Source organism: Sorex araneus, chromosome 2, assembly GCF_027595985.1.
Source record: "Sorex araneus isolate mSorAra2 chromosome 2, mSorAra2.pri, whole genome shotgun sequence".
Taxonomy (NCBI): domain Eukaryota; kingdom Metazoa; phylum Chordata; class Mammalia; order Eulipotyphla; family Soricidae; genus Sorex; species Sorex araneus.
The window spans coordinates 119,811,938-119,835,142 of record NC_073303.1 but is presented as its reverse complement, the minus strand read 5'-3'; the positions used below and the strand labels follow the sequence as shown (position 1 = coordinate 119,835,142).

The 23,205-nt window shown below is 36.2% G+C and overlaps 1 protein-coding gene across 2 annotated transcripts in view; it reads right to left on the bottom strand.

Annotated features, from left to right (window-relative positions):
* ANGPT1 (angiopoietin 1) overlaps nucleotides 1-23,205 on the bottom strand; it is a 278,618-nt gene that overhangs the window by 53,867 nt on the left and 201,546 nt on the right. For both annotated transcript variants that reach the window (XM_004607673.2, XM_004607674.2), the window contains exons 6-7: nucleotides 14,263-14,364; nucleotides 2,854-3,020 (exon numbers count right to left, since the gene is read on the bottom strand). In XM_004607673.2, the coding sequence (XP_004607730.1) occupies nucleotides 2,854-3,020; nucleotides 14,263-14,364 (269 nt within the window). The remainder of the gene's footprint in view (nucleotides 1-2,853; nucleotides 3,021-14,262; nucleotides 14,365-23,205) is intronic.

Here is a 23,205-nt window from a genome sequence, read left to right as displayed (position 1 = left end):
GCAAAATGAAGATTGGAAGAACTTACTTCAATATGGCAAAGACCATATATATGATAATTCCACAGCTAACATCATACTTAATGGCAAAAACTTAAAATTTTTTCCTCTAAATTTTGGCACAAGGATCTCCACACTCAATACTGTTGCTCAACAGAGTACTGGAAGGCCCAGGCATAGCAATTTGTCAAGAAAAATAAAAGGTATTCAAATTGGAAAAGAGGAAAACTATTTCTCTTTGTAGATGACATAATAATATACACAGAACACTCTAAAATCTTCACCAAGAGAATCTCTAAGGAAAAATCAATACACCATTGTGGCAGGCACTAAAATTAACCATACAAAAATCTTTTATGCTAATATATGTAAATATGTGAAAGGAAAAAGATGTACCATTTCCAGTTGCAATTAAGAACATCTAGAAATCAGTTCAACAAAGGAGCTGAAATATATATATATATGTATACATATACATATACATGTATATATATTAAGTAATGTCACTGCCGCTATCATCCCATTGCTCATCGATTTGTTAGAGCGAACACCAGTAATGTCTCTTATTGTGAGACTTGTTACTGTTTTTGGCATATCCAATAAACCATGGGTAGCTTGCCAGGCTCTGCTGTGTGGGCGAGATACTCTCGGTAGCTTGCCAGGCTCTCCAAGAGGGGCGGAGGAATCGAACATGGGTTGGCCTCATGAAAGGCCTACCACTGTGCCAATGCTCCAGCCCATATTAAGTACTGGAAGTAATTATTAAAAGCTATAGAAGAAGATACAAGAAATGGAATAATATTCCATGTTCATGGTGTTGGAGGAATTGGTATTAAAACTATTATTCTTCTCAAAGCACTGTTCAGATTAAAGATGACTCTATCAAAATTTAATTAGCATTCTCAAAGATACAGATCAAATACTACTAAAATTTGCACAGATCTGCAAGCTCCTATATAGCCAAAGCAAGTCGAAGAAAAAAAGAAGAGAAAAGGCATCACTTTACTCAATACTAAACTATTCAGAAAAGCTCAAGTTATCAGAAGGGTGTGGTAATGGAAAAACAAATAAGACAAGTCAATCAGATCAATGAGACAGAATTAGAGCTCAGAATTAAATCATCAGATGTATGAACAGTTAAATTATAACACATGAGCACAAAACACAAAATAGAGAAAGAAAATCTCTTTATCAAATTGTTCTTAAAAACTGGATAGCCACATGCCAAATAGAATGAAACTTGAGCACTGTCTCACACCATGTAAAAAGTTGATCTGAAATGTATCAAAGATGATCATGGCAGACTCTGATTCACAAAATCATAAGCCATATATAGGCATGCATAGTATATTGATGACCTTTGCTTCAGAGGTATCTTCAGTGATTCAACTCCATTTGTAGGGAAAGCAAAAACAAAATAAATAGATGGTTGGGCTCAAAATGCTGAGTGCATGTCCAAGTTCAATATCCTGCATACTACATGGGTCCCTGAACACAGAGCTAAGAGTCACCCCAACAAAACTATCACAAAGCAATATTTTACTGAAAGGAAGAAAATATTTGTACTTTATACATCTGAAAAGGGTAAAAATATATACATGGAATTCATAAAAATTCAATAACAAAATGCTATCTATCCTGTTAAAAAAAAGGAGAAAATTGCTGAACAGATACTTTAAAGAAGACATACAGATAGCCAATGGGCACATCGGAAAATATTTAGCATTACTTATTATCAGAGAAATGCAAATCAAAATAAAAATACTATATAAATTCATACCTCTGATAGCCTATGGAAAATAGGCTATTTCTCAATAATTTAAAAATAGAACTTCCATGTAATCTAGTAATTCCATTCCTAGCTGCTTTTTTCCAAACAACAATAACAAAAATGGTCAGTAATTTTATTTATTTATTTTTCTTTCTTTTTTTTACTTCTTTTTTTTTTTTTTGGTCAGTAATTTTAAAAGGCATTTTATACTTCTGCTCATTGTGTGCTCTTTTTCAGTATCTTAGATCTGGAAACAATGCAAGTAGCCAACAACGGTATGTAGCACTGAAGCACTGTCATTCCGTTGTTCATCGTTCTGCTCGAGGGGCACCAGTAACGTCTCCATCGTGAGACTTGTTACTGTTTTTGGCATATTGAATGAATACCCCATGGGTAGCTTGCCAGGCTCTGCAAGCTGGTATGTAGATAAAGAAATTGTGGTGTATATCCACAATGGAACACTATTCAGCTATAAGAAAAATGGAATTTTGCATTTTGTTACAAAATATAAAGAAGTAGATGCACATCATTTTAAGAGAAAAATAAGTCAGGAAGAGAATAAAACAGAACGATCTCACACTTGGTATACAAAGAAACAAATGCAAGGGAATAGATAATGTTCAACAGAAACAAATCCTTCTGCTTGCAACAGAACTGAGATTACCAATGAGAGAAGCAAACAGAAAGCGTCCTATCAACAATACCAGAAGGATATTGGCATTTTGTTGGTGGATGTGGTGTGCCAAAACTGTCCCACTAAAAGATATAATCATTTACACTATTATAAGCCAATGTTCAATACAAATAAAATGCATAGTACTTAAATAGATTTTATGTTAAATACAGATAAAATTTAAATTTATAAAATCTTCTGAGGGTATTAATTCAAGACACTGATTTTGAGTAAAATATTTGTCAATATTTACAAATATTAATTTTCTACACATTAATAACAACATCAAAAATAATAATATCATTTGTCATTTAGTTCCCCATCCTCTGAAATTTGAGCCATGTTTTCTATGGTAAAACTTGTAAATTGCTAGGTTTACGAGAGAGGGAAGCTATATGGAAGCTGAACTTACCTGTAGTTCTGCTTTTCATTTCCTATATGGAATCTGTCATACTGTGAATAGGCTCGGTTTCCTTCCCAGTCCATTAGCTCAATTCTGAGTGTGTACTGCCTCTGACTGGTTATGGCAAAAATAAACTCATTCCCCAGCCAATATTCACCCGAGGGATTTCCAAACCCCTACAAAAGAAGATGAGATGCAGTTGTTACTTCAGAGAGAAGCTCTTTTCACATTTAGCATTTATTAATACTCTAAATAAGAAATTCTTTAAAAGTAGATCCATCTTTCTTTTACACCTCACACACAGTATTTTCTCAAATACTGACAATAGTTTTCCGCTATTTTCCTCCATGAGGCAGATTTCTAATGCTCGTTCCAGTAAAATCTGACATTCATGTCTGTAGAACTTTTTGTATTAAATCTGGTTAAGAGGTTCAACCAGTAAGCACTTCATAGCTTACTTCTGAAAATGTTTCTAAAATAGTAGATAATGGAGTATTTTAAACGTATTTAAATATTTTAATGAAGATCATCAGAATATTACAAGTTATCAAACCATACTGATATTATTTTATATTATTACCAATACTACTAATTTTACTATTTTGGAGATAGATTATTCTCAGATAATTTCTTAGTCAGGTTCTTGGCTTTTAAAATTTTTAACACTTAATTAAAAAATTAATAAATCTAGAAATATACTTTGACCATAATTTTCTGGCATGGATATTGAGTTTCAGAAAGAAGGCTTACATAGGAGGGCTGGTAAATGAACCTCTGCACCTGAATCTGAATCTGGCTCTCTTCTTCACTTTAGGGAATCCTATCATGGCTGCTGAGTATCGCTGTATCACTGTCATCCTGTGCTCATCGATTTGCTCGAGCAGGCACCAGTAACATCTCCATTGTGAGACTTGTTGTTACTGTTTTTGGCATATCAAATATGACCCGGGTAGCTTGCTGTGTGGGCGAGATACTCTCAGTAGCTTGCCAGGCTCTCCGAGCGGGACAGAGTAATTGAACCCGGGCTGGATGCATGCAAGGTAAATGCTCTACCTGCTGAGTATTCAAAATAATTTTCTCTACAGTGACAGGGAAAACCGTAGTTTCCTTAATGTTGATGATATTCATTGTATCACTGTCATCCCATTGCTCATCAATTTGCCCGAGCGGGCACCAGTAATGGCTCCATTGTGAGACTAGTTGTTACTGTTTTTGGCATACCAAATACACCACTGGTAGCTTGCCAGGCTCTGCCAAAGAGCCTTAAGATACCACTGATATTCCAGATTTTGGTTCTTTACAATTGCAGAAAGTATCCCATAGCCATACTTAAAGTTTAATAAATTTTTCAATCCACATGTTTGTCTTACTAACCAGATATGAGATCCATGAGGAGAGAAATTGTGCTGTATTTGGGAATCCTCAAAAACTACTGGTGTGCTAGTATACACTGGGCACTCTGTTTTACTATAGTTCAAATAAAAAGGAAAAAAGGAAGGAAGTGATGATGAAAGGAAGAACACAAAGTCCTTTGGAGTTTTTAAATAACATTCAGAAGTAATATTAAAACACAATTCTTACAGAGTTGTAGGTAAGTAATTTTTATTTCTCAATTGAATTATAATCACTGGAACTATAATTTTAAATATTCCTGTCTTCAAATTGAATCAAAATATCTGAAAGCCACAAAATTGCATCTGAAAAGTACCCTGCTTTGTTTTTTACACACCAATATAGGAACTATATAAGATTTACAATGTCACATAGATAAGTTAAATATTAATCGTAAAATAGTCTTTAAAAATATGACTTAATTTTAATATTTAGGTTTATACAGTGGAAGCAAATCACTGAAAAGGTGCTTTTGAATTATGTGCTGCTGTAGTAACACTAAGGTGGGGAAAGAAACAGTAGAGGACTTTAAACTTGCATTGCTTTGTATATTTCTTAGATTGTTTAGTATGTAACTCACCAAAGAAGTAAAAATTAGGTATTTGATGCATTCCATTATAGCAAAATTTTATGAATCCCTAGGTTCTGACAATATACTTAAAAATGGGCAAATTAACATGTTTTCATCCTTAGATTTACAATAAACATATTAATGTAGGCATATTTTTATAATCAGTGTCCTATATTTAGCCTTCTTCTTATTGAAAGAATCTGAGTTAAATAATCCCTTGAAGACCATCTACCTATAACCTAGAGTAAAGATATAGAAACCAGTGAAGACACTGCTTTAGTGGCTCTTTCTCTATTCCTAAAATCTTCACGTCATATCTTGCACAAAATCCAAAAAGTTGAGCACACTAGTTCAATGTAGAATGTGCTAAGAATTGTACACATTCTCATGGCAGTTGGTGTTACATACACAGTCTCATAGCAATTGGTGCTACATACAGTGACAAATGCAAAGCTTACCTTCTTCAAGAAATAAGCAGAAAGGTACAGGGAACTGAAAGTCAAAGAATTAGCATATTCTTAATTGAAGCAGCCACTGGGAAGGAAAAGAAGACTGCTGGGAATTTTCTTCTCAACTCAGACATGTCAAAACTCTCCCCATAGCCACTTGATGATTCCCTCTTCTGAGCAGTGAGAGGGGACCCGGCAATTATACTAAATGTGAATAAGGAGGCTGGGAATGATGAAGTGTTAAGTTTTAGGTCACATATTTCCATGCTGTTGAAAGCGTTGCATGAATAAAACTCTCCAGCTTCCCCAGGGAAAAGTGCAGTGATCTCTAGCAAGCCTCAGAAATAGAAGTGCTTTAATGTCATTCCTATAAAAGCTCCCAATCCCATTTTGGCATGCAGACTTGTAGCTCCCCTAAGTAGAGATTAACACCCAGCCCCAAACACGTTTCCTTTTCTCACTGAATTATAGAACAAGGAGCAGCAGAAAATAAACAAATGCTCTTAGAAACAAAACAAATTTGAAACTAAAATTTTACTTCATGCACCTTGTAGAAAAACTGCTCAAACATGCTCAACTGTGGAAGCCAAATGTTTGACTACAATGAATCAAAATGGCTGTTAGATAGGTGGGGAGGAAAGCTTCTAGTAGCTAAGTGCAGTGTTGCAGAAACAATGGCAGCCACATAATGATGAAAGCAGGGGAAATGGGTTCCCACATTAGTGAAATGTCTATTGGCTACTTTATCAGGCCCAACACAGACCTGATGCCTAGGCACAGAGGCTTGACTAAGATTAAAGAATTTCTTACTCCGCTCCAGTTTAGAGCTGTGCTCTGCCATACACTTGCTGTGGAACCTTCTATATTACCTCTGAGTCCCATTATCCTTATCTGGCAAATAAGTGTTAAAAATGTTTCCATATATATGGCAAGAGAAAGAAATCAGATAATATACCTAAAGGATTGATCTCAGTTACTAATATGAAGCACTAACAAAAATCAAGTTGTGAGAATAATTAGAGGATTTCTTACAATGCAGACTCACTTTTTTTTTTTTTTTTTGGTTTTTGGGTCACACCCAGCAATGCACAAGGGTTACTCCTGGCTCTTCACTCAGGAATTACCCCTGGCGGTGCTCAGGGGACCATACGGGATGCTGGGATTAGAACCCGCTGTGCTATCGCTCCAGCCCCCAGACTCACTTTTTTTTGTTTACTCTTTCACAAAATTGTGAGCTCTTTGAGGGGAAGCTGGTTCCCATTTCCCCCATACGAGAACAGGAACAAAAATAATATGCACTCTTGTTTTATTCTGAAAATTAGTATGGGTAGGATACTAAAGTCATTATTTCTAAGACACTCAGATGCAAGGAGCCAATGCACTCTTATGACAAGTTGAGTGTTGATTTATACAAATGAGTGTTATCATTAAATCCAAGATGTTAATTATTGAAAAAGAAAGAAAACCAATTGGTCACCAGCAGGGCTATTTTATGGTATAAATCAAGTCACAGACCACTTCCTTATTCTTGTTTTCTAGCATTGAAGATAATAACTCCTTCAACTATTCTATGGTTCAACTTCTTTCAATCAGCTTCCTCCTCTAACTCGTAAGTTTGAGAATTCATAAAAGACTAATTTTTGAGATTTTAAACCATGTTGATAAATCAATAGTTCTGTGACAGCTCCATTTAGCCAGAAATGCCTATCAGAAAGAGTTGTGGGGCTTTTGAAAACTCTGGATGACTCAGTCCTCACACTGAGTTCTGACTCTGTGGTGAGTTGAGAGGTCTGTACATTGAAGAGATTCCACAAGTGAATGTCTACCAAAGGCAGCTAACTGTATAGTTCAGGCATGGAACACCTACTACAAAATTGCAGTATTATATTGGAATATTAATGGAATACTGGAATTTTGGAAGTTGGTGTTTGAATATTCCAATAATAAGATCAAGTTATCTAAATGTCACTTAGGAAACAGGCATAAAAGAGCCTCATATTCCTGTTGAGCTCCATATTAGGTGGTTGATAACATATTACGATGCTATCCTTGAAAAACTCTGAATCATGGCTGAAATGTATATAAGGTCAACATACAGCCCCAACTAAGTATGACACAATGGCAATCCAGAGGTCTATCACAGGTCTATGTTTTGTTCCAAATATTCTGTAAGAGCCACAAACATACAAATGCAAACATAAACTAAATTTGAAACTAAAACTTTTGCCACACAGCCAAAGCAGCAAGTCTAAACAATTAATAATTGTGTAAAAATATTTTTTTCTTTTTTTCATAAATAAAAATCTAAAGATGCTATGCCACATCCTTTAATGAAAATTACACTTAGACTCTACTAATCACTCTCATGGAATACTTACTATTGTAATACAAATGGATTGTTAATTTTACTTTTCCTCTAGCTTTCTAATGAAAGGTTAAGAATATTCTGGAGTTTAACCTAAACTAGTTAAACTGACTAAACTGACATAAAATTGGCTTTAAAATATCACTTTTTTTTTTCAGAAAAATGCACACAGAAGAAAGACTGATTTTCATTAGTTTTTCTCTTTTTTTTTTTTTACTAAAACCTGCAGAAATGTTCAATTGAGTTTGTGTTTTTTCAAGTTAATAAAATAATTGTCTTTGATACTTTATTTATTTTGTCTGATAATGCTCATAGGAAGCGCTGACTTTTTATAGCTGAAACACAATTGGAACCAGACACAGTTTATATACCCTACGGGTTTCATCTCTTTTCACACAAATGATTAAAGAAAACAGATTAGAAGTGACTGTTTCTGACTTGTGGATTTCCAAAGTGTTTTAAAACACAATTAAAATGTGCATCTTTTCTACTTGATATACAGTCCAGGGAAGAAAAGAAGGTTTCAAGATCTGAAGTTTCATTGATTTTTCTCTTTTGAAAGTAGAGGTATTAAAATACACCAAAAAAATACAGTTGAAAATGTGCTGTTAATTTCTTCCCAGGAACAAAGAACTCTAGGAAGGTATAATCCTCGGACAGAAGTATGTGTGCCTATAGGAAGCTCTATTTATGGGGGCAATTGTTTTCAATGCAAAGCCATATTGTCCCAGGGTAATAGTCACTACCTTTCTATAAAGTTTGGCAACTAGGGTGCTATTTTAAACTCCTGGCTTGATTGGGCTTTATATGCAAAAATACTGCTGATAAGTGTTATTGCTGGACGCCACTAAAATGCATCCTCATGGCTTCAAGGAGTTAATATAGTTCCCTAAGTGCCTCATTAAAAAGGTCCACTCCAGACTTCCCTCTTGGCAAACATCTTTAAAAGTCCATAAAACAGATTTTACTAAATCTCCTCTTGGGGGGGGTGGTAAATAAAAAGAAAGCTCAGGTAGGAGACATCTGTAGACAAACAAATTTAAGTATAAGTTGTAGATTTGTATGTTGCAACAGGATTGAGAATTATTCTAACATAATGAATAACTGTAGTGTCATTTCAATTTTTTGCTCTGAAAACTTTAATACTTTGCCATATGAGGCGCGAGGCAGTCCTCAGATAAGCTACATGAAGGGAAGGAGAAAGGGAGGGCAGAGAGGAAGGATGGATGATACTTTATTTCTACACTCAGTGCTGGAGAAAGAGGAGAAGCTTCTTATGTATATGATAGACTGGTGAAGATTGAGGAGGAAATGGTGCACACCAAGAAGTTCTTGTTTTCCCAGAGGATGTGCACCCTAGCAGCCGGATCTTTTGATGCAAGAAGCAGAAGTGGGTGTGATTGATAAGCACTGGCATAAGGAGTGTACACCCATTCTCTGTGGAGGCATGTTATTTTGTCTCTAGGTGAAAGAACTGCTCAAGAGGAAACAACTGCAACACTTTCTACCATGTGTTTTGGTGAAGGCCAGCAATGTCGAAATATATGATGAATTCCTTTAATTAAAACAAAGAAGTCTTCAGTCTTATTTGGCCAGAATGTGCTGGCATTTCAGAGTTTATCTTATTTTCTGGGCATGTAGAATTGACAAAAAAGGGGAGAAAGATAAATTCACAACAATTTGGACTGAAGAATAATTTCAATCTCATTCTCCTTGTGAGAAAAACTGCTTAATATATGTATTTTCTAAATTTTTATAAGACATGAAACAATATCATACTTCATATGTCAGTCTCTAAACATGTATAGCTTGCCAAGAAAGTTTACAGCTAATAATTCACCATTTTGGAAAGTCACCATGGCGACAACTTTAAATTAACTTTCTATTATCACTAACATCAATAATAATGCATTTCAGTTTCTCTGAAACTTTTCCCATACCCAGTTAGATTTCAGAAGACTTCTTCACATTTACTTTTAGTGTGAAAGTAATCAGGAGTTAACAAGATAGTTAAAAAATTAATATTTTGCAAAGTTAAATGTAAGTTTTTCATGACTTTGAAGTTTTTATCCTGAATAATAGTAATATTAAAATAGTCTTTATCCTGTGAATAATAGGGCAGAGTCTCTTGCCCACACGCCTGGCTGTCTTCCCCAGGGCCCCTCAGATGGGATGGGCTCCAGCTGCCCTCTCCATCCGGAGCAGAGCTTCCGGTGGCCGAAGACCACCGGAACCTAGCTACAGACATGCTTGAGGCCCCTCTACACACGTTCGGACAGGCCTCATGCATGAAGGTACCGGCAGAGGAACCCAGGTGTGTGTAATCCCACCAACGGTCAGCACCCAGAGACTTAAAAGCAAGGTCCCAGAAGAGAGTGATGCAGAGAGTCCCTTGGCCCACGCCTGGCTGTCTTCCCCAGGGCCCCTTGGAGGGAATGGGCTCCAGCTGCCCTCCCCACCCAGAGCAGAGCTCCCGGTGGCCGAAGACCACCGGAACCTAGCTACAGCCATGCTCGAGGCCCATCTCCACACGTTCGGACAGGCCTCATGCACGAAGGTACCGGCAGAGGAACCCAGGTGTGTGTAATCCCACCAACGGTCAGCACCCAGAGACTTAAAAGCAAGGTCCCAGAAGTGACATCTTGTAGCCTACTTCTTCCCATGGGAGAAACTGGCAAGCTTCTGAGAGTTTCCTGCCCACAGCCTTGCAAGCTTCCCATGGTGTATTCATATGCTAAATCCAGTAATAAGCTGGATCTCATTCCCCTGACCCTGAAAGAGCCCCCAGTGTGACATCGTTGGGAGGGCCTAGTCAAGAGAGACTTCTAAGATCTCAGGGAAAGGATGAATGAGAGGTTACTCAGCCCGCTCGAGAAATTGACGATTAATGGGATTTCATGATCATGCATAGCAACTACTGTTTACTAAAAATCTACTGTGCCAAGTGATTTTACTCCTTTTCCTTTCTTCCCCTTCCCCTAACTCCCACCTCCTGCTTTTTTCTTTTTTGGGGTCACACTTCACAGTACTCAAGGTTTACTCCTGGCTCTATACTTAGGATCACGTTCTAATCCTCACAATGTCCCTGTAAGGCAAGTGAGGTACACAGTATGAGTACGGTGATACTATTATTTGCCCCATCTTAACAAGTGAAAGCTAAAGTAAGGGTACACCAAATCACTCCATTTGTAAAGACTCAAGCTGTTAAAACAGACGTACTATAAAGGTACTCTTTTTGAACTTAGACAATCTTTCTGTCTCATGTTCTTAACATCACTCAGGCAGAAAGGAACCTTAGACACAGGCATTCCAATTCTCCATCACATTCACGGAGGATGGCAATTTGCCTTCTACTGTAATATCTACACTGAGGAACTGGTTCTCACAAATTAGCAGTTCATTCATACTGGAAACAAGTGACCATTAACCAGTTCTGTTCATATTTAAGTTGAATTTTACCTAGGTGAAAGGCCCTCCATTGACAATGGAACTTCCATCTTTTAAAAACACGTTAAAATGCAGGAGTCCTGGGGTAAACTTGAGCTTATGCATTTCTAGGAAACTCAGTGGAAGTTAGAGCTCCTGGTCCTTGGACCACACTTCAATTAGCAGGGTTTTACATCACATATCTTCATTTCGTCAATTAAAATAACCATCAGACAAGCTTAGGCCCAAATTTCTTTCTTTTAGGTTACAGACCCTCCCTGTGACTTCCAGATGCCTCTGCCACACTTGTACCATTCAGGAAAAGTTCATCTCCAGAACTGAAAGCATATGATTGATATGGCCAAACCGTGACAGATTGAGTTATGTAGTTTTTGTCACTGAAAAGTATTGTGACTGTAGAATGATTTCACTAATATTTGTTTTTAAGTAACTGTAGGATTACATAGCTTCAGGTAATTTAGGTTTATTGGGTTACTCCCATCACAGTGCTCCCATTCCTCTGTGTTTATTTGTAGCTTCTTAGTGTTCTGTAAATAATGTCTTGTAAATAATGTCTTTCTCTTCTCCTTGAGTCCTTTGCATAGCGTATTCAGAGCAAGTCCTTTGAATGTCCAAATGTCCAAAGAAAGACATTTATTAATATGCCTTTGCAATTGGGATCTAATTGGCTTTGAATATTATTAATTCCCGGGCATCTGCTTTCTTGACTGTAGCCTTGGTTGCCCTCAGTTCTTAGCCCTCTAAAAGGCAGTGTCCCAACGGGGGACGAGACGGACCCAGGGCAAGTGGTGAGTTATGTGCTACCCTGGCATCGAGATGGGCCTGGCCAAAGTGCCTCATTCTTAACTATAAGTTAAGAGTCTGATCATGGACAAGTGCTGTCATGATCTTAAAGTAATGACGAGACTAGGACCCTGCTAGGGATAGGAAAGACTAATCTGGCCTGAGCACTGTAGTCTGAGATTGAGATGACCCCAGGAGAGCAATTCTAAAAGTTTAATGCGTCTCTTGCTTTGCCCATACAAAACTCATATGTTTGTTGGACAAGGAGAAGAGAAACACAACCATGGGATTTCATCATTGATGGATCCTGCTGAAAGAGTATCTGTCCTAGAGAATAGGTGTTCTGCTATTGTTTTGTTATTGAACCTTTTAAGCTTGAATTGTTACATTGTAGATTCCAGGCACACGCTCGTGTGCGAGAGAGAGAGAGAGAGAGAGAGAGAGAGAGAGAGAGAGAGAGAGAGAGAGAGAGAGAGAGAGCGAGAGAGAGAGCGAGAGAGAGAGCGAGAGCGAGAGAGAGAGAGAGAGAGCGAGAGCGAGAGCGAGAGCGAGAGAGAGAGAGAGAGAGAGAGAGAGAGAGAGAGAGAGACATGGGGAAGGAGAGACTAGAGAAAGGATGGAATAGATCCAGAGAGGGGCTGGAGCTGGGAGTGTGGGAGATGGAAGTTTAAAGACAGAATAAAAAGTAACAAGACAGAGCCGCCTGGAGAACCCGAGTGCCGGTGCCTTACTTTTTTACAAGTAACCAACCATACAATAAGCTTAAAGCCAAGCAATTAGTTCCATCATTCCAATACTAGGTTTTCAAGCTTATTGTCATCATCACCTTATGTTCAGTTTGTTTTGTATTCCCCCCACCACCACTCCAGCAAAGGAAGGAGTTTGCATCTCTTTACAAGATAGGATTCTATCCTAATGGGCTCAGATTACCTTGATGTCTAGAGTTTATCGTTTATTGAAGACATCAGAAGCTGAAGAGATAGCCCAGCAGGAAGGGTGCTTGCCTTGCATGTGGCTGACCTGAGCTTGGTCCCTGGCATCCCATATGAACCCCCTGAGCACCACCCAGAATGATTCCTGAGTGCAGAGCCATGAGCATTGCTCAAAAAACAAAACAAAACAAAGACATCAAGGTTCCAAGATCAAGTAACATCAAACCAAATGCCCATTAATCTACTTTCAGTGTTGAACTGAGAATAGGATAAAACTATTATAGCACAGAGATATCGTTAGAAACATCACATCATTTTTAAAAAATGTTGTTTACTGGCATTCAACCAACTATGAATCAACTTAAGGGTGAACTATGATGCCGAATGACCACAGTTGCACATTATCTATAAGAATATAGAAATAGAACTCAGCCTATTATATCATTTTTCTTTACCATTTTCATTACCTCCAGATAGGGGTATTTTTCAACATAACCATCATCTAGGAGATTTATATATAAAAGATGATTAGTCCATAATTGGGAATCCTCTTTCATTACTATATCTTGGCATTCTATCAGCAGATTTTAGTAGTTACTATTGTGGTCACTACCTATATGGTTATAGGATTAAGAATTATTCCATCCATTTACTACATTATCCTGTAAAAATTGACCACCCAATTTTCCTAGTTTCTCTTAAAATGGAGGCAGTAATAGCTGACATTTGATATAAAAAAGGATAATAATTTATGTACATACTAAACATTGAAAAGATTACTTATAATGATGGGGATGATGATAATGACCCACGCTGTTATTCTGAAGAAGTCAATGAACTATAGTTCACAGTTCACACTTCGGGCACCCCTTTGACCTTGACTCTGTACTGGTCCTGTCGTCAACCTAAACCAAAAGAATGCAATGGAAATGACCCTTGCCAATTCTGGGCTCATAAACCTTAAAAATGGTCTGGCGCTTCTATTTCATACTTGAGGGGTTCTTAACTACCATAGAAGTCTCACCGCCCTGGGATAAAATACTAGAAGAATCCAGGTCATTTAGTGAAGCTCTGCATCAACAGCCATCATTGGCCGTCCACATAAGTAAGGTCATTGGTAGTCTGCATTCTGCTCTGTGACCTGCATGCCTGCATACCTCCTTGTTTCAGCTTCTATATCTAGCCTGGGTCTGGGTTCTAGATTTCCCAAACAACATATGACTAGGAATAAATCCAGTCCCTGCACAGCAGTGAGTCAAAGATTTTCAGTAATAATTTTCTTTCTGATTGCACACACAGAAATGATTTACTGAAAATGGGTATGATGGTTTTGTGTTAAATGAAAATAATGTCACTAATGTACCATTTTATTTTAAACATAACTGGAAAACAGTTTAAAATATAAGGACTTATTACATAGTCGGGTGAATACAGCCTCATAATAAAGCTTCAAAAAACATTGTAAATTCTCGATCTTACCATTTTATATTCTTTCCAACCTCTTTGGAAGTCCAGACTTCCATCTTCACGATGTTGTATTACAGTCCAACCTCCCCCATTAAGATCCATATTGCAAAATACCTGAAAAATGGAAAATAAAGTCAAGAGAAAATTTGCTTTAACAAAACCTTCATCACATACATTTCATGACAGAAGGGTTCAGAGAGAAAGTACAGAGAGCAGGGCACTTGTCTTGCACATGGCTGACCCAGATTTGATCCCTGGTACCCCATATGGTCCCTAAGTCCTGCCAGGATTGATCCCTGAGCAGAGAGCCAGGGGTGGGGTGGGGTAAAAAATCCGAACAAAAAAATAAGAGTAAAAATTACCATATGTAAATGTATTAACTTAGATGTCTTAATCATATTTCCGATAGTGAGTTGATTCCAATTAAATTCCATCAATGGCACACATAACACTTATGCAAATTTAAGTCATCAGTTGAAGATTACATAAATCAAACTACAAAAATAATTATTGCAAACTTTAGTGATAATAATTACTTGTGTATAATTTAAGTATACTTAGAGTTTCCAAAGTTATAGAATATTTTATTTCCAAAACATAAGACTTCAACATTTTCATTTTAAATTCATTGAAATGGTTGGGGCAGATAGTACAAAGTGTAGGGTGTTTGCCTTGCACATGGCCCACCTGGGTTTAATCCCCAACATCCCATATGGGCTCCAAGCATTGATAGGAGTGATACCTGACTGCAGAACCAGGAGTAAACCCTGAGCATTGCTGAGTGTGGTGCCAACACCAAAACCAAAACCAAAAGAAATGAATTAACTGAAATAGCAATATAAAAAATATTTGGGGGAAAGTCATATTTATTACATATTTCATTACATATTAATTCAAATATCTTTACATATTACCATAATTAGACTTGATGGTTCAGTATTACATTTGGGACAATATTTAGTCTTCAGCATATGGAGAACACATTATTTTCTTGAATTTTCATCATGAACAATAAGATGAGAATATGACATACTGTATTCCTTCTATCTGCAGTAAGCATTTCTTTCCCATGTGGAAAGAAGTTATCCAAATCTTTCAAAGGTTCATGCTTATTTCAGTTACTCTAAGTACAATAGTATTTATTTAGAAACTGATTCATTTTCCCTAGTGTCTGCCCAAGGAGAGAAACCTATGTGTAATGGGATTATCTTTGGAGAGCAATCAGTATAACTGATGTAGATGAATGTGGCAGTTTGATTATTCAAGGGTCCAGTTATGGAAAACACCATTCCCCCAACAATTCACTACTAGAGCTTTCTGGAGGCTGGATAAAGGTGTAGATGAGATGTAACAGCAGCAGGCAAGCTATATGGACATAGAGTTAAAACTCTGATTAAAAGAAAAACCTCAAGCATTTTCCCAGAGGCATTAAATTTGGAGCACAAATAGCACAAGGATATGAAAACAAAGGCATGAACTGTCACTCAAAGGACACAGTTATCCATGCATTTCCTTAGCATGAAAGGAACGAAAGAGATGTATGCCTAGTTATGAGCATATTTAACAGGCGAAGTACTCTCTCAGGGCTCTCACTCTATTGTGACAATAGCTACCCATTCCCTATGTCTTCATCATACTGGATTTGACTCATCTCCAAGATAGTAAATTTGAAATTCCAGTCACTGTCCCTAAATTCCCTCTCTACTAATCCCTTAACCCTCCATACCTGCTCTCTGTCCTCAATATAACCTCAATAAAGCTAAGTCTTTAGGCCTATTTAATTCTAACTCATTCAATTCACTTAATTTGCACTCAACAAATGTTTTAGGACATTGGTTCTGTGTTATAGATAGAGATGTTATGATAAACAATCACCATTACTATTATTAGCAATAAATACTGAATCCCTAATAGTACTGAATCAATAAATACTGCATAAAAATACTAAATCATAGTAAATACTGAATCATACTAAATACTGAATATTATTATTAGTAATAAATACTGAATCCAGATTTGAACCCTATGTCTAACTAATAAAAAATTACATTGGGGGTAACCTGCTTAAAGTAGAAGTTGACAGCATTAAGATAAATTATTTAAAGAATTTAAAAATAAAAACAGTAATGATAGGTCTCATTTCCTCGACCCTGCAAGATCCTCCAATTATTGGAAAAGACGAGTAAGGAGAGGCTGCTAACATCTCAGGGCTGAGTGTAATAGAGACGTTACTGGTGCCCACTCAAATAAATCAACAAACAACGGGATGACAGTGATACAGTGAAAAATAAATAAAGATATGTGAGGGGTGGGGTGCGTGTCCATATATATCCAAAAAACAGATGCTGATGAACAACTGTTAAAGATAAAATACATCAGTAAACTTTAGGTTGGCAGACAATTTCATTTGCTGGTATCTCTAAACCTAGACCAGTGCTAACTTATAACAGGTACTAAATGCATATTGTTGAATAAATGGAGATTTGATTTTTAACATAAAGATAAATAGGAAAACTCAATTAACAGAATGTAACTTAAACTGGAACTAGAATTTTAGTTAGGGCGGTGATCTACTTAACCAAATATTTAGAAAAAATCAAGAAAAACAAGGATTAAGAAAATAAAGAATATTTAAAATGAAGAACCCATTACTGACAATGAGGAGAGACTGCAGAATTTCTACTGAGAATAAAATCTGATGGTACCCTGTAAAGAATACATGATAGGGATTTGAGATAAGTGATCAATATATAACTTCAGTAGTAAAACTTAAAATGAAATATCAAGAAAACATGTTGTTGGAAGTAACCAATATTATTGTTTATTAAATTTTATAGTACCTGGACTGGTTAATTCATATTTTACATTTTATAGCTGCCAATTATTTTAGTGAGAGCATTTTCTAATAAGTAGCTTGTTTTAATTTATTACTTTAAATTTAAATTTTTTAAATCATTATCATTTAGATGAAACCATTATATTACTAAGTATCATGGTTTTGATAAAAGATACACACTTCATTAAGACTCAGAGAAAGTGAAATCTACATGGGTCAGATTATCCAGTCACGTTACTTGCAGTGCAAACTGAGGTACAGAAAAGTTAGGCTGGATATATATTTCATGTTTTTTAATATGACCAAATAATAACAGAGGAGAGTAACTGTTATATGTGAAAGATGGGTACAACGGAGCTGAATTAATACATTTGCTGGTGCCCTACACTTAGTATTACCATGTTCAAAATCCACCTCTGATCTCTTTCTCTCTCAGATCTTTTACAAGGATTAAATTAATTCAGGCACATAGGATATTTAGAAGTGTTTAACACATACTACACTTTGTCATTCCTCTCATCTTAGATATATTTTACATAAACATATATATTACCTTATTTGTAATCATGAATTTAGGTTTTTACTGTATGCTATATAATAGTGCTTATGACTTATTACTTATAATTTGTTATGAATAACATGGACTGCATAAAGGCAAAATATATAAGAACTCATGAAATTTCTCAGGTTTTTTGTCAATAGTATTGTTATCACTAGTGTTTGAATAAGCAATATTTTACTGGATATTTAAGAACTTGAATTCACTAATAGAATAAAATAAACTATTTGGAGTTAGAGGAAAGCAGAAAGTTTATGATTAAAGGGGTGGATGTTTGAGCATTGTGAGATTGTAACCCAAACATGAAAACTTGTAACTATCTCATGGTGATTCAATAAAATAAAATTAAAAAAAAAAGAAAATAGGTGTTTGGTTTCAGAAGGATTTGAGACATGAAAAGACCTGAAATATTTATTTGCCAGTATTGTGAGGTCTGTGCTATCTGGTGGTGTTCTTCCTGTGTATAAGATTCTTCCTACATTTATTATGCTTATTGCATTTATTGATCAGATGACTTGGGCTTAACTCTATCCAAGAAAAAAAATTGAACTGGCACTTATCCCAGGCAAGGTCAAAGCTTTCAAGCATTAAATACCTTTTAACATCATATGGGGATTAAAACCCAAACAAAAAGAGGAAATTTGATTCACATAGTTTTTATGCTTTTCGCCCTATGCAATTTGGAATGTTATTTATGTTGTTTTTTCATAACCTTAAATAGATTTTTTAAAAAGTTCAATAAATTTATTTATAGTCCTTTTCCAATAATTGTGGGAATTAAAAATTCAGAATCATTTCTATATTTTTTACTATCAGCAGTGTTGTGATTTAATGTTGGTGCTTTTTTAGATGAAACTAAATTAATTATAAAGCATTTTGTCTAGAAGCCTATAACATTAAAGAAAAACATATTTTTCTACTATTATATGTCAGATAAATGGCACAGGGATGTCACCAGGTAGACTGTGAGTGATAAGTCCTTTGTTCTAGCTTGATCAGCTATGAACTGGAGAGTATACCTAAATACAAGCTCCGCATTAACAAACCAAACCAAGTAGATTTATTTAACAAGATACTCCAAAGAGTAGGAGTGGGTAGATCATGCCAATTGTAGCTGATTCTGAAATACCTGAGCAATTATGTTTTTATCCTATAGCTTCAGGGCAAATTAGGTGATTGCATCACATTAAGGTAGGATTTTAGGTGGGATTTAAGTAAATGATTGATAGGTTCTAGATTACATAATTATGTGCTACAGTGCTTATGTGTATTTGAACAGCAATAATGCATTCAGAAAAACCCACTAAGGGGGTGAGTGAGCTGAAGGCTAGCTACATTACAATGAGCTGTTAAAAAGGTGGATGCACAAAGGATGTGAGTAGGGCTATCTGCCTATGTTTGGGGTAAGGAAGACCCTGTTCCTCATTGCTGTCCACTACATCATGTGGTTCCCATATTCAACTCCATTATTATTGGGTTGCTGACACATCCCCAGCTCTTAATATTGCCTCTTGATTATGATGCCATCTCACTATCTCCCTCTAAAATTAATCCTTCACAATGCAACTATCTACCACTATACACTGAAGAGAATTCAAAAAGAGAATGACAGTGATTAAGAATATGAAAAGTAAACAATATATAAATGTCTTTTTGGTCCTCATCCAAAAAATTAAGAACTAGAAAACCACCTGAGTTCTCTACATCTTGTTTGAAAAGATAACATTTTTGAAATTTTGTAGACATTCTTTCTTGGAAAAAGCTGTCAGTCAAAACATTACAAAAAGTCAGTATACATACTGCTCTCTACTTAAAAGATGAATAATTTCTCTTAATATTTTGCCAATTGCATAAGTAGCCCAACTTTAATACTTTGTATCCTTTATCTAAAGAAATGTTGGCACTTCTTGTTATGTTTTAATTTAGGCTATCTTGAGACTCCTACCCTTGTAAGAACTTTTGTGAGCTTTACAGTGAGTGAAGATTTTTCTAAGCACATTTAAAAGTAGTATCAAATTTTTCCATCTGTTTAGCATCTATTTAGAATAATGATAATTCTATAGCTGCATTTTCCTAGCATTTTTAAAGCAGGGTTGAATATAGAATGATTGTTTTAAAAACAGAATGTGATCACTGAGTACAAGTAGCATATAGTCAGAGCACAAACATATTTTACATAATTGCGTGTTAATAATTTCTTATGTAAAACATATGATCTTAATAACATAATGGATGTTTAGTTGTGTAGGTAAACAGGACCTAGAAGGACATGTCAGACATAACTGCGTGTAATTGTGTATGACTGTTCTTTGCTTCTTTTTTCCATTTCCTATTCACATGTTAACTTCCAAAAAAAAATAAATATTTTAAAAACCTGAAAAAAAATTCTTATGTATTCGTGTCATGCACATAGTGTGAATAGTAAAAATTCAAGGAATAATATATAAGCATATATTATATTTGCACACCCACTATATGTATTGTGTGTGTATTAATATATGGTGTTTTGAGTAGGGCCTGGAAAATTGAAAGTCTTTAACTTCTGGAGTAATTCATCATCATCCTGTTGATCGTCGAATTCCTCGAGCAGTCTCAGTAATGTATTCATCCATCCAAGCCCTGAGATTTTAGATGCCACTCTCTACTCGTCCTTCCAACGATGCTGTACTGGAGGCTCTTACAGGGTCAGGGAAATGAGACCCAGATTGTTACTGGTTTTGACATATTAATACACCATGAGGGACCTTTCGAGGCTCTCCCATGTGGGCAGGAAACTCTCAGTAGTTTGCCAGGTTCTCCTAGAAGGAGAAGTAGGCTATAAGATAAGTAGGCTATAAGAAGTAGACTGTAGGCTACAAGCTTGCTTTTAAGTCTCTGGATGCTGGCCTTTGATGGTATTACACAAAGCCAGGGGCAGTCCCTGGGTGTGACCACCTAGCTACTGGGAAATGGGAAATTTGGGCGAAGCAGGCCCAGTCCTAATCCTAGCAGCCTTGGAGGTCTCAGTCCTGGGTCCCACACACCTGGCTTCCTCTGCTGGTTCCTTCATGAGTGCAGCTCCTCCGAATGTGTGGAGAGGGGCCTTAAGCATGGCTGTGGCTATGCACTGGAGGCCTTCGGCTGCCAGGAGCTCTGCTCGGGGTTGGGAGAGAAGCTGGAGTCCATCCCCTCCGAGGAGGCCCCAGGGAAGACAGTGAGGTGCTCGGGCAAGAGTCTCTGCATTGCTCTGGAGTAAACAGTTCTTCCAAATTAAATTGGGAAAATCTATACACTATTTACTTTTTCTAGTTTCATCAAAACCCTGGTATCTTTGTTTTGTTTTTGGTCACACCCTGGGTGCTCAGGGCTCTCAGCTCAGGGATCACTCCTGGTGGGGCTCAGCAGGCCATACTGGAGTGCAGGGAATTATACCTGGGTCAGTGTCATATACATGCAGTTATATAAGTAACATATCTGTTTCTATAATAAAACTGTACTACTACTTTAGAGAAGATCTATGAAATGAGAAAAATACAGCAATGGAATGAACACTTAAGGCAAAAGGAAAGCCAGTCTTGCCCCCTTTGCTCAATTATCTAAATTTTTCAATAAAAGGAAATCTAATAACATTCTATAACTTGCATAAAAGGAAATCTAATAGAAGTCATGATCCAATAATATCATATAAATTTATCCTTCTCTCCTCTGAAAATCTATGGGGCCATTACAGCATTGTGTTTATCTTACTGTTAATCTGCTTGGTTACTTACAATTCTTTCCTAAGTCATTATCTCATAAGTCTAATTCAGAAGATGTTTTCTAATTTTAGTTGTAATGTTTTATATTTAATTTATTCAACATCTTGCTGCTTTATTATAAGTATGTAAAATACTATTACCTTTCTGGAAATAAAAAGCTTAAATTGTATATCATGATGAAGCCTAAATGATTAAGTCATTGAAATAGTGAACTTGATCCTCTAACCCACTCTTTTATGTGACTCTGAAAAGTCAATTTACTTAAGTTGTAATTTTTATTCATGTATATTAAGTTACTTAAGATTATATAGTTATAAACTAATTTTCACCTACCCTAACAGGAACAGCAGTTATAGCAAAAGGCATTCCATAATTTGTAGCTCAAAACAAATTGTGGTGACATTTAAATGAAGTTCATTAAATGATCAACACTTTGATCAAAACTTAGGGCCATTTGGTATAATGGAAAGCCCTTGGATGACTTGACTCGAAGAAAGGTGGAACAAAATAGTTCTAAATTAGTACTATCTAGTATAACTGGTAATGGAATGGAAAAAATAGTTCAAGCATAAATATTGATAAAATTGATTGAAGAAGCTATAAACTATATATGCACTTATATATCTCAGAATCACTTGGAGGCACAATAGTTTTAGTTAACTTCTCTTATGTTGGAGTGAACTAACAATAATTTAAGGCTTCTTTCAGGTCTCTTGTAGTACTATAGGGAAAATCAGAGATAAGTTCTGTTAGATCCTTTCTTATCAACTAGGACAGTGTCTGATACAATTTATAGGCTATGTGTATAGTGTGTGTATAAAAGGGTCTGCATATATGCTGAGTTGTATGGGTGGGTGTGTGATCTGAATTTATGTTTAAATAGGATCTTAATACACTAGGATTTTAATATATTAATATAGTACACCAGTGGAAAAATAATAGTTTCATGTTATAGGATCAAAGGAACAAAATACTTCCTTAAATCATGGCCTCCTGCCTTCCCCTCTCTACCAGACTTGATTTCAGACCCTCAAAGAAAGGTGGAACAAAACAGGTCTAAGCAGTAATATCTGAAAGAACTCTCCCTGACACCTTTCCCTCCTCTGCATTTTTCTGTTCTGCTTTTCTGTTACAGAACAGTGTAAAGGCATCTTTCAGCAAAAACGTTTGTTCCAGCAAAGGGACAAATACATCAAACTAAACCACTATTTGCTATTGAAAGCAGGGGACAGAGGATATTAGTAGAGTGTAGCCTAGTCCAAGAACTAGACTAGATAGCACAGCGGGTAGGGTGTTTGCCTTGCATGCAGCCAACCCGGGTTTGACTCCTCTGTCCCTCTTGGAAAGCCTGGCCAGCTACTGAGAGTACCCTGCCTGCATGGCAAGCTACCCGTGGTATATTCGATATGCCAAAAAAAGCAACAAGTCTTACAATGGAGATGTTACTATTGCCTGCTCGAGCAAATCAATGAGCAATGGATGACAGTGCTACAGTACAGTCTAGTTTTTGGTGTTTGACAATTTTATGGCCTCTGACAATCTGGTCTTTAATATTCATTTTATTGCTTACTGATGTAAGTATAACCATCATATACTAATACAAGTGTTGGTATTATTTTTAATTGGCCATTCATTTCAGCACATATTTATTGAGGACCTACTATATGTTAAAAGAAAGAAAAACTATGCCTCATCCAAGAAAATTAAAGATAAAAATGGCACAAAAATTAATTCTTGCCTTGTAGAACTCTGATAGCAAATCATGCAAAATTGCTTCAGTAAATCAAGGAGGTCTTTCAAAGACATCTGTACTGTACTCAAAG